This window comes from Bradysia coprophila, unplaced genomic scaffold (assembly GCF_014529535.1).
Source record: "Bradysia coprophila strain Holo2 unplaced genomic scaffold, BU_Bcop_v1 contig_110, whole genome shotgun sequence".
Lineage (NCBI taxonomy): Eukaryota > Metazoa > Arthropoda > Insecta > Diptera > Sciaridae > Bradysia > Bradysia coprophila.
This window is the reverse complement of record NW_023503387.1, coordinates 200049-212935: the sequence shown is the minus strand read 5'-3', so window position 1 is coordinate 212935 and position 12887 is coordinate 200049. Positions and strand designations below refer to the sequence as shown.

The 12887-nt window shown below is 36.8% G+C and overlaps 1 protein-coding gene across 3 annotated transcripts; it reads left to right on the top strand.

Annotated features, from left to right (window-relative positions):
• Positions 1 to 8125: 8125 nt before the first annotated feature.
• LOC119073028 lies at positions 8126 to 10061 on the top strand. Of its 3 annotated transcripts, XM_037178346.1 has the most exons (3): positions 8129 to 9495; positions 9547 to 9561; positions 9666 to 10056. In XM_037178346.1, exons 1-3 carry the CDS (start codon positions 8340 to 8342, stop codon positions 9722 to 9724), a joined length of 1230 nt encoding a protein of 409 aa, XP_037034241.1. In that variant the 5' UTR covers positions 8129 to 8339; the 3' UTR covers positions 9725 to 10056. The 3 variants fall into 3 exon arrangements, with proteins under 3 accessions (XP_037034239.1, XP_037034240.1, XP_037034241.1); XM_037178344.1 differs by having other exon boundaries at positions 8126 to 9495; positions 9547 to 10061; XM_037178345.1 differs by having other exon boundaries at positions 8127 to 9562; positions 9667 to 10058.
• The last annotated feature ends 2826 nt before the right edge of the window (positions 10062 to 12887 follow it).

Genomic DNA, 12887 nt, shown 5'->3' with positions numbered 1-12887 from the left:
AGCCTCCTACGAAATTTAACGCAAGATGGTATGTATACATTCTTTTTCATATTGGCACATTCATTGTTCCACTTTGGAACAAACCATTTTTTGGTAGAATAAAGCGGAAAACGTTTTGGAACATTTGAATTTACAATTATTTTTATTGGAACATTTTAATGCTGACAATATGGAAATGGCTTAAAGTGTTTTATATAGTCCTGGACGATTGTTTTGGGTGGTGACTGAAGAATCTTTTTAATGCTCAAGTTTAATTTTAATCACTCTACTAACTTTTTATCACTCCTTTTGAGCCATTAATGGTAAATAATAATTCTGTTCTGAACAAATTTTGGACCCATGACACTAACAACTAACAATAACTCTAACCATCACGCGTGCGAATAGCATCAGCCTATTTATAACACATTATATGCATCAGTACCATACTTGACTGGCTGTTGTTCCTTGTATCGACTCTTTATTTTGCAGAAGGTTTGTGCTGTATACAGCATTTTCGTAGCTCAAATAAAAACACGCTCTTGCCAGTCACGAAATAACTGGATATTTAAAATGTCCAAAAATATCTTTCATCTCTAATAATCTAAGCCAATAATCATATGAAGTTGGGTCGAAAATTACTTTAATTTACTTTTAGAGCTCAAATCCGCTTGATTGTTATTTAATTAAAGTCCTTGAAGTGCCCTACGTAGGACAGTAGGACAAATTTCGAAAAAGTAGTACACCGCCAAAGACTGTCCCAAGCCAGTTTGAAAAAGAGTGGAGGGAATGAAGTTTAACGAGGACGTAGCAGTAGAGAAGATAGGATTAGATAGATCAATCTTAAGGCTGAATGAATCGTGAGCTGGAAGCCGAAAGAATTGGGGTTAAGGGACCAACGTTGAGGCGAAACAACACGATCAGGAAGCCCAAGGATAGAACGATCCCAGAATTCTTATTAGCTACTAGGTTAAGCTTTTAAATAACCTTTTGCTCAGATAGGTTCAAAAGAATGGGCAAAGCTTTATGGAAAAGAATGTTCAAAAAGAGTAACACTACCCCGTCGGGCACTGTGCACTTTGATAGGCACTGTGGTCCCGGAACGTGCAGAAATGTGCGGGTCAGAGCTCAGGGATTACCGGGGGCGAGCAAAGTAAAGCTTTCATACTCACCAACCCGCAGTAGCAAGCGTGGTGTTTTAATGCTAAAAACCTTCAAACGAAGCCACAACGAACTATACATTGCCACATATAATGCCAGAACATTGTCGTCAAGACAAAAAATGCAAGAAATGGAAGAAGAGCTAGAAAAGATAAAATGGGATGTTGTGGGAGTGAGCGAAGTGAGAAAGCCTGGAGAGGAATGCCTGAAATTACAATCAGGGCATACATTCTTCTACAGAGTAAGTGACAGCCAGATGCTAATGCACGGTGTCGGATTGTTCTTAAACAAGCGGTGGTCGGATCGCATAACTCACACGAAAAGCATATCCGATCGAGTGATATACGTAAGCCTGAAGATAAATAACAGATACAGTGTCAAATTAATTCAGGTTTACGCACCCACGTCCACCCATGATGACGAAGAAGTAGAAAGATTCTATGAAGATGTCGAGAAAGCTCTGGACGAAAACCCATCACATTACCAATATCTAATCGGTGATTTCAATGCGAAGCTGGGAAAACGAGAAGAAGACTCAGAAGTTTCTATTGGTAGTTTTAGCAACGACCAAAGAAATGAGCGTGGAAATATTTTACTCAACTTCCTACAGCAACACAATTTGTACGCAATGAATTCATTTTTTGCCGGAAAGCCTCAAAGGAAATGGACTTGGGCTAGTGCAGATGGTGTAACGAAAAATGAGATCGATTACATCATAACTGGCTGTAAGTCAACCGTTAAGAACGTTACGGTCCTAAACAATTTTTCAACCGGTAGTGATCACCGAACGGTTCGTGCAAGAGTCACGTTAAATACCAGATTTCAAAGATCACAACTAGTTCAAAAAAGTGAAAGGATTGACGTACAACGGCTTTACACACAAAATGAAGAATTTGCTACGAAAATGACTGCCGAATTAGATAACGTCAACAATCAATGTGAAACATTGGACGAATTGAATACCAAAATCGTCGATACAATAATGGGTTTCATGAAATCCAAATGCAAATCCGTCCAAGGGAAAGAATCAAAACTCAGCAGAGAAACATTAGACCTGATCGCAAGCAGAGCAGAGTTGGTAAAAAACGGAGGGCGAGATTCGGTGGAATACAGGAACTTGTCTAAAAGTATCAACAAAGCAAGGAGATCAGATGAAAGAAAATATAACGTCCAATTGGCTCAAAACATAATTGAAGCTAACTGCAATATGAAAGTCCTACGGAGAAAAATGACAAACGCCAAAAAAGAAATCTTCAAATTACGAGACAAAACAGGAACGATCCAAACGGATCGAAATGCGATATTAAACATTGCAACAGAATTTTATGAGAATTTGTTTTCTTCAGCAAGACAGAGTCCAACGGAAGAAACCGAAGATAGACCAATAATAAGAAATGTGGGATCGGAGGATATGCCCGACATAACTGTTGATGAAGTCAAGGCCGCAGTAGCCGAGATGAAAAACAAAAAGTCTCCCGGAGAAGATGGTGTTCCAGTGGAAGCCATTAAACTGGGTGGAGACTCCTTATTAAAGGCAATCACGGCTTTGTTTAATCAATGTCTCCAATGGGAAGAAGTACCAGAAGCCTGGGAAAATGCAGTAATTACATTGCTGCATAAAAAAGGAGACATAACAAAGCTGGAAAATTACCGGCCCATAAGCCTATTGTCAACACTCTACAAGTTGTTTATAAAAATCATTACGAAGAGGAACACTAACAAGTTCGACTTCTACCAACCTGTTGAACAAGCTGCTTTCAGATCTGGTTTCAGCACAAACGACCATTTGCAGGTGATGAGAACGCTTATTGAGAAGTGTCGTGAATACAACATCGACATAGTCTTGCTATTCATAGACTTCGAAAAAGCTTTCGATTCAGTGGAAACATGGTCGATATTGGACGCATTAGACGAATGTAGAGTAGACTCAAGGTACTCCAACACAATTCGATATGTGTACAAAAATGCTACTTCATGTATAAAACTTCATAAGAGCACGGAGAAATTCAGAATTGGCCGAGGTGTAAGGCAGGGTGACACTATTTCACCGAAATTATTCACGGCGATTCTGCAGAGTATTTTTAGGAAGTTAAACTGGAGTAAAATGGGAATAAAGATAAATGGAGAGTACCTGAGCAATCTCCGCTTCGCTGATGACATTGTACCAATAGCAGCGAATCTAGGTCAGGCTCAGCTTATGCTACAACAGTTAAGTGAAGAGGCGAGCAAAGTTGGCCTCAAGATGAACTTATCGAAAACAAAAGTCATGACCAACATCGGGGACGATAGAGAAATCAAAATTGGTGACACTGTCATTGAACGAGTCGACAGCTATGTATATCTAGGACATAAACTGAAGTTAGGTCTGGACAACCAAACTGCAGAAATAAGACGCAGGATTGGTCTTGCATGGGCAGCGTTCGGAAAACTCAGACTAATTTTCAAAAGCAAAATGAATAATAGTCTGAAACGCAAAGTTTTCGACACTTGTGTCCTTCCAGTGCTCACTTATGGAGCGGAAACGTTAACTTTAACGAAAGCATCCGAAGATAAATTGAGAGTGACACAAAGAGCCATGGAACGGAGTATGCTTGGAATAACACTCAGAGACAGAATGACGAATCAATGGATTCGACAACAAACCAGGGTCGTTGATGTCATGGAAAGAATAGCATCTCTGAAATGGAGCTGGGCGGGACATATTGCAAGAAGGACAGACGAACGTTGGACCAAAAAGATCATGAACTGGCGACCATATAAAAGACGAGCTATAGGTAGACCACCAGAGAGATGGACAAATGGAATTAAGAATATTGCAGGTACAAACTGGCAGCAAATGGCAATGGATCGTACGAAATGGAAAGAAGTTGGAGAGGCCTACATCCAGCAGTGGATAGAAACAGGCTGAAAAAGAAGAAGAAGAAGAAGAAGAAGTACAAAGTAGGAAAGTAGGACACTGTGGGAGCGCTGTAAGTTATAAGTTATGAGACGACTACTTATTAAGTCAAAACCTGACTTATTACTTACAAATTATACGTCATTTGCGCAAATGGGAGACTGAAGTTTCAATAATTTCGATGGACAACATTATTCTAAGCAAAAAAATATTCTACACTACAGCCTGTAAATATTTTTCATATGCAGAATGAGCACCAGCTGAATATCACCAGCTGGTGTACAAACAAAAACACTTTGTATTGTATACAATTCAAAGACAACCTACACACAGTGCATTTCTACGTTAACGTCATCTACGCGCACATAACACGTATGAATGAAGTAAATACATTGTTAAGAATGTGTTTTGACAACAATATCATATAATAAGTGTGTGTTAGCAGATCCAGCTGGTGATATTCAGGTGGTTCTCATTCTGCATATGAAAAATATTTACAGGCTGTATCGCAAAATTATAAACATTTATATTTTTAATTAATAGTTTTCTGATTTTCGTCTCTATATGCCTCTCTTTTCTTCTCATGTCATTTTTTCTTAGTTCTCTCACGAAAAAGGTTTGCTTTTTGGTTGAATTTGGGTCGTAGTCGTAATTAAAATATAAATTAAAAGTATAAAACTTGAAAATTCGGCAATAGTGTAGAACAATTTTTTGTTTACGATAACATTCTTAATCTAAATACAAAAATGTCAAAAGTTCAATTTCCCATTGTCTATTATCTACTTTACTTGATTAATCTATATTAATTAAAACATGGTCATTAAAATATGGCGGCTGGTAACTCTAACTACATTTCAGTACGAAATTACACTATAATTGTATTAAAATTACAGAGAAATTCTGTGAATTATTGTGAAAATGGCCCTTAGTGATCGGCGTAACCACCTTACATAAAACCTTGATTTTGTAGCATTGTCGTATCTTCGATCTAACTTACAGACGACGAAACATAAGAAAAAACTGTTTTCATACCTAGGACCCGAAAAGTGCGACTTCATCGCACTTTTTCTCCGTCCAATATGAAAAATACTATTCGTACCACGGCCTAAAAGTTCGATTCCAGACCTTGCCTTTGGCTCTGTCTGGAAACTTCTCACACGCTAAAAAAGACTTTTAGTCCTAGGTACGAAATGTACGATTTCTAGCTCTTTTCAATCCAATTGAAATAAAGAATGTTCCACAATTTTCTCCAGTTAACATAGACGCACGATTTTGTGAGAGAACTTCATACGTTTACTCCATCGAAATCTTGCATCTCTTTTGCACAAAGTTTTTTATTAGTTGTAGGATAGAGCTAGATCCTATTATGAGTCATAATTTATGACATACACACATCTTACATGGATTTCGACTAAATTTTAATTCCTGTATTCGTTTACCGTTGATTTTTAGTATGTGCGAAGAAGACCAACGATTTTTTAATTGCAATGTCTTCAAGTTTGATTGGATTGAATATTCTTACACGTACATTTTGGGAATGAAGACATACGTAGCAAAGGATCCACCAAACACAGAGACAGCGGCCAAGCGAAGATTTTTATTTCTACGCATTATTTATTACCCAGTATTGGCCTTTTATTATAGCTGCTTGGGATGCATAATTTATTTGGTCATGCATTTGACTGGTGTTACGTCGCTTTTGAAAATATTGTGCCACAAATTCGTTCTAACGATTAGCTTCTTCGTGACTTTCCTTTCGAAATTATTATAAATTGAATAAACTGATGAATGAATTATATATGATTTAGAAAAAGTTGCATTGAATGCAAACAGAATTGAATACAGACGATTCATGGATTACTTCGGGGGAAGAAACAATTTTGAGATCTCGAAAACAAAAGTAAAATTGACAAATTTATCAACCTCAAAAATATGTTGTCGATTTATATGCATTTTTTATGCATAGCAAAAGAAGACAGGAACAAGCAACGTAATATTTGTCTTACAAGAAAGTTGAATGTGAGACAAAATATTACGTTGCTTGATCCTGTCTTCTTTTGCTATGCATAAAAAATGCATGAGAATCGACGACATATTTTTGTGGTCGGCAATTGTGTAAATTTTTATCTATATTTTTGCATGACAAAATTAGGTTTTTTTTTCACCGATGTTATTATAAAGATGAACATATTTGTATAAAATGATAAACATTTGGTGTGATAAAAAAGTATTTCACCGAATGTTCGTTTTCAAATGCATTTGCGGCATTCGATATAGTTTCTTTTTTTGCTGGAATTGGGTTTTTGCTACTGGGAGAGAAAACGTACTAAAACGTAAAAAGCTGTCAAAAGATGTGACAGAAGGATTAGCTAAATATACTGAAATCAAACATTTTAGAAATTTACTCACTGTACATCACAAAGTTTACACTACGTCGATAGTGTTTACATCGACTTCTTGGTGTCCTGAATTGTTGCATCGAAAAAACTGAAGTGACAGATGCCATATTCAAAGTATAAAAAAACACTGATACGCAGTTCTGACAACATTATTACACCAAACATCACAGATGCAACATTATAAATCTTATATTCACCCGAAAGTCGGGATCCGTATTTCTTGCTATTCCCTGAGGGTTTGCGGTACCTTCAGTGTTTATGTTGGCCATATTAGCCATATTAGCAGAAAAATTTGGCATTTGGTAGCAAATATTTTCGCGTACGTGTGTATGGTAAAGATGAGTACACAGTTCGTCGTGAAAAATGACTGAAAAATCGTCACTCTGCAAAATGATTGAAAAATTGCGGCGCAAAGTTTTAAATGTGCAAATTAAAGTTTCTGTTTTATGTGATCTATTGATTAGTTAAAAATATTTCCTTTTCCTTCTGGGAAGCGAAATATTGAATTTAAACTAATAAATTATCAACGAGCCGTCAGAACAGTCGGAGCGTTTGCTGCGACTGAGCCCCGTACAAACCCGTACATCCATTGCGCACGTGACCCTAGTTCGTCCGTCGCCCTACTCTTATCGTAAGTCTACTGCGGCCGTAAACGTCGGTAAAGTAAAATTCTTATGAAATGTGTACGTCTTAAAAATTGCGCATAGCGTAATTACGAAGCCCCGTACGACGTTCCTTTCAAATGTAACACAAACTACACTTCTCACTGATCAGTGACTTTGTAATTATCATTTTCATCGATTTATATGGTTTTTACAAAAATCCAAAATGGCGGCCGACGGCCATTTTGTTAGGAGGTGGAAAAGTACGGCTGCTTTACATTCGTTAGTATCTTTCAAACAAAAAAAGTTCATGAAATTCGGTCAAATTTTACTCGAGATATTAACAAAAAACTACCACCTTTACTGTACGGCCGAGTAGCCACATTTATAAGCTCACTCCAAGAGACCTAGCTCACGCTCCGGTAAACCGAATTTCATAAACTTTTTCCCGGATTGGTACGGTTAATACCTATCTAATAAAGCAAAATCTATCTAAATCCGTTCAAATTTGGTCATCCTACAAGCAAAAACGGCTTGCCGCCCTGTACCTAGTTCACACCAAGGGGTCTAACTCACGAGTCGGTCATCTAATTTCCATAATTTCATTTGACGTATCACGTACAAGTGTAGCCTTTAAATGGCCAGAGATATCTTCGGAAAACGTTAAATCACTTATGGGGCCCCAGCTCGGGAGGGGTCGACCCAAAATCGCCCATCTTTGAACCTAGCCTCACTATTTTGACTATCTTTCAGGGAAAAAAAAAAATTTGAAATCGGATTTGATTTACTCAAGATATCGACGTGACAGACGGACGGACAGACGGCCAAAATTTTTATTGCGGATTCGTCATCTATGAACATAGGCAAACACTTTGCCCTTACCGTCTGCTTCGAATTCCATCAATTACACACGGCATCGTAATCCTATAAGCCCCTTCGTACTTCGTACGGGGCTAATAAGTACTTAAGATTTTCTTTATTTTTACCGAAAATTCATGATCATTTTACATGTGATGAGTATTCACATATTTTATAATTTGTAAACTTCATCTAGCTGATTGTTGGATGGGCGTGTTCCATCCAAGAATGCTGGTAGTCACTGTTCAGACCAATCTGAACTTTTGTTTATCTTAATAGTTGGCACAGTCAATTAAGTTTCTAAATTATGTAATGTCAAGCATTGTACTGTGCAATTTAGTTCATATTATAACGTTGATCTATAAACAACAGTCTTTTGATTCGACATAAAATAATTGAACCTGAGAAACCGATATTCCTTAAACATTTGGGGGCTCAACCGGGATGTCGGTTGCTCAACCGTTTGTTTATTTAATTCGCGTTGTAGTTGTGAGAGAAATCGGCTGTTTTTTTATCAAATTATCGGTCGATGAAAGTTTATGTTCCGACAAGTGCGAACAATCGCGTTCTAAGACAATAGACATTTTTGTGAATCATTCAAATTTGTATGTTTGTGAAAAGAATCAAATGGTTCTAGTTGTTTCATCGAAAAGATACGATTTAAAGAGTCAAGTGTTCAGCGAGTTGGAAGTTTTACGATTTGTGCCCATTCTCTCAATGTTCATTTGTGAGAAAAACGTGGATGGAAACAAAAGGTCGCTGGTTAACAAAAGATCCACGTTGTCTCAAATACACGCTTCGAAAATAATCATCGAATTGCAGTTTCATGTAGTGGCTCATGGATTGGCTTCGTGCTCTACTGTCTTTCAGTGTTCAATAATGACAGAGAAGCTGATTTTCGACTACAAATTGGTGCATTCGAGTATCACTATGCAATTAGTGTATGCCAGTACAGCTTGGTTGACGTCACCATTTCTTTGTTTCAAAGTTATCGTGTGCAATAATCGTCTACCAAAGACAATCAATGGAGTAGAGCAGTGGTCATTTTATGGTTTCAATTTTGGTCAACTGCAATCCGTACAGCGAAAACCGGAATTTACAATTTTGACTTTATGTGTTTCAATAGTCAAACATCATCGAGTATTCCACATTTCAATCGTTTGTTCGATTAAAGTTTCATTTCGAGCATTGGTTTCGGCGTCTCATAACGGATCAAGCAATCATTCCAGTTCGTCTTTAAGCGTGTCAAAGGCCGAACGAGTCGGAAGTTGCAAGGCTGACAGATCAGCTGGATTTATTCATCTTGCAGTAATTGTTCCAACTGCCGTTTCTTCGTATTATTGTGGTCAATTGCAGACAGTCAATGGAGTATCAATGTGTGAACAATTAGCGGAATGTTTCTCGACTTGTTTATGGAACATGAGTAGTCTTCAACATCGTTCGCTGGAGAATGAAGCGCTCCATGGTATCCGAAAACGATTATCCAAGAGATTCATCAGTCGTCGGGCAAAACCTGCCATTATGTACAACAAAAATGCTGCGAATTTTGTGGACTGGATAACAGAGCTTTCTAAGGCACAGCAGAGCGCACTGAGAGAACAAATGGACGAAATAGTCGCTTTATTTACCAACGACGGCGTCGATTGGGAATTCAATCCTACAACAGCAAGTAATTTCGGAGGAATTTGGGAAGCAGCAGTGCAATCAATGAAGTTTCACCTCAAACAAATTGTTGGGTCGTCACATCTCACGTTTAAGGAGCTGACAATTCTTTTTTGTCAAATCGAGTGCGCATTTATTTCGAGACCAATGTGCAGCCTGACCGATGAGGATTTGAATTTGAGTTTATTTTTGAGTAAATTTTTCCGTTTCATTCATTTTATCTTCCGAGCCAATTTCATTTCATTTTGAATTTTTTGTGTTAGTTTTATTTGAAGACGATTTATAATGTCTTGGCCGGGAGTATGTTCAGACCAATCTGAACTTTTGTTTATCTTAATAGTTGGCACAGTCAATTAAGTTTCTAAATTATGTAATGTCAAGCATTGTACTGTGCAATTTAGTTCATATTATAACGTTGATCTATAAACAACAGTCTTTTGATTCGACATAAAATAATTGAACCTGAGAAACCGATATTCCTTAAACAGTCACTTGACGCAGAAAATTCGCACATTCAAAACTACGCGCTGCAATTTTTCAATCATTTTGCAGAGTGTCGATTTTTCACTCATTTTTCACAAACTGTGTACTCGCCTTAAGTTACAAACGAAATACTGTCCTCATCCAAGAGATATTGAATAATTAATATTTGATGCATAATGTAGTTAGGCATGTTCGATAATTCATTCGATTGATAAAATATCGATTATTTCCCTGGAATCGATTATCGATCTTTTCAGAAAATCAATATAAATCGAATGTTTTATCGATAAATATCGACTGAAAATCGATAAATATCGCCTGATATTCGGTACATAACGACTGATAATCGGCAAATATAGACTGATAATTCGATTTTCAGTGGATATTTGTTGATTATCAGTCGATATTTATCGATGATCGATAAAACATTCGATTGATATAGTATCGATTATTTGAAAATTTTATCATCGATTGATGATATTTTTCAGTAAATGTAGTAAAAAAAGACGTAAAGTAAAGTAAAGAAGTAAAAATTACTGGAACTACAAATAGTACTGTTTTCGCCGTAAGTCACTTCTATAGTATAGATTCGAAAAAAAATCGATATAAAAACGATGAAATCTACCCCAACCATGAAATCGGTTTTATATCCTCCCTACTTAATTTTCATTTGGATACATCACTTTGATTTATTTAATTTCCACAGATTTAAAAGTTGTGTCATGATATTGTAACCATTTCATTCACGAAAACAAACTCACTGATAAAGAGATGTTTATTTAGCAATGGCATTCCATCATGTCACAAACAAACAAAAAATCTCAATGCGAAGTAAAAACAATGTTAGACTGAATCATCTGTAATACTAGTACGACTTACGATAGATTTTGAATGCTGGGTAGCTCAAGTGGTAAGAGCATCGCCCCGGAAAGGTGAAGATTGCGGGTTCGTCTCCCGTCCTGGCACCAATTTTTCATTTAAAATTACATGTCCACAAACACACTACCAATCATTTACAGACATTCATAACTATTTCTACATTGAAATACAGCCATATATACTGTCCACTTCCCAAATTATGAGAAGTATGAGACCAGCATTGCTGGTACACAGTTCGTGAAACCAAGGCTGTAAACTTGGGGAGGTCACGCAGATACAGATACGCGGGACACACCACAGTTGATGATAAAATGGCGGATTTCATAGAAAAATTCACCTCCTATGATGATTCTCGTCGCCGTGATGATGTGGTGAATTTTTTTAATATAGACAATCATCAGAAGTGGTGTGTTGCCGCGTATCTAATAAAATGGCGATCTGCGTGACCTGACCTCCCCAAGTTTACAGCCTTGCGTGAAACCGCGTAAAAGTCAGAGAAATGATAACATGTCAGGGTAATGTCGAATGACGTATGACATCTATGAACATTCTTCCTGTAGGGTTAGCGCAGCGCCACTTGTTATTATTTCTCTGTGAAAAATGTCTGGAAAATAAGCGTTTACATCAGGTCTACATCAATTTTCAAAAAATATTTTACTGATGGCTCATACATTTTATGTCAACATTTTACATGAATCTATTATTCAGATATTTTGCACTAACTGTGTGATCTTCAAAATAGCCAATGCATTATCATTTTTGACACAGTTTTCGATGCATTAAAATTAAAATGAAACATCCATCGTACGTTTGACCACCTTCCGTACAAAAACGAGACGAAGAACGAACACATTTTAGTCAATACGATTGAACTGAGAAAAGTTAGAAAAGTATTTCAATGGAAATTATAGATGTCTTTCGGAATACAAGGGGAAAATGTGACATGAATAGCCCATTTATTAACGATTGGTTTTTATTCGTGAGTAGTCATAAATATTTGATAAACCAAACAATACTATTATCTGTTTTACTTTTCTATTTTTATGGTAAAAGTAGATCTAAAAACGATATCGAATCAAATCGAGTCGAACAGTTTAGTGGTGAACGAAAAAAAAAGCTTTTCTTGACCTTTAAGTAACGGCTATGGGTATGAGTTGGTGTGTATATGATATTTCGACGACAATTTAAATTATTGGTATATGATTTCCGGTGGAAAACTTTTTTAAGTATCGGAAAACACTTTTCAGAATTGAATTTTTTGTTCACAAAATAGCTTAAGTGTATGTATTATAGAGAAATAGATGTAGACTTTATCGATGTACCGTTTTTGAAATGTAGCGTAAGTTCAGTGTGTATAAGGTTTTATGAATGAAATAGTTACTTACATTACAAGGCGAAAGGCAAGGGTTGACATACTCGTCAAAAAAAAACACTTTCTCCCAGTACGAATGTGTTCATGCCGAGGTTGGCGAAGTTGTTTTATATTCTTAAGCGGCTTAAGCTTAAGGCCCGTCATTGGGAAATGACAGGACAGTTTCCCGAAAATGTATGGAAAATTTTATCACAAAAATTCACCGAAAAGATTCAAAGAAACTCACCCATGATGCTTTCCATTGTATTCGTGCACCGTCTCTTTAGGTCCCCAAGGCATATTTAAACACTAAAACACTTTTTACTCGATGCAAAAACAAAAAGTTTTTTTTTGTTTTGTCGCGATAAAACGCAGAAAATATTTCGACACAACTGTGACACTCCGCTATTATAAGGACTAGAATGAATGTTTGCTGTGTTCACTTCGGCGGTAAAATATTTTCATTCAAAAAAGTGTCCGACACTTCAACGATGGTAGACATTTATTAAAATTGTAACCTCTCCCACTTCTTTAGTAAGCTAACAAGACTTCGCTGAGTCTAATTATGCCACCTCTTCGAACAAAAATATCGGCTTAGGTCGAATAATTCTCCGCTG

Bases quoted from the DNA above. Each gene is read 5' to 3' on its own strand.
- LOC119073028 (XM_037178344.1), top strand. From the start codon at position 8,340: ATGTCGGTTGCTCAACCGTTTGTTTATTTAATTCGCGTTGTAGTTGTG. The intron at 9,496-9,546 runs AAATGGACGAAA...TCGATTGGGAAT, and splicing joins GCAGAGCGCACTGAGAGAAC to TCAATCCTACAACAGCAAGT.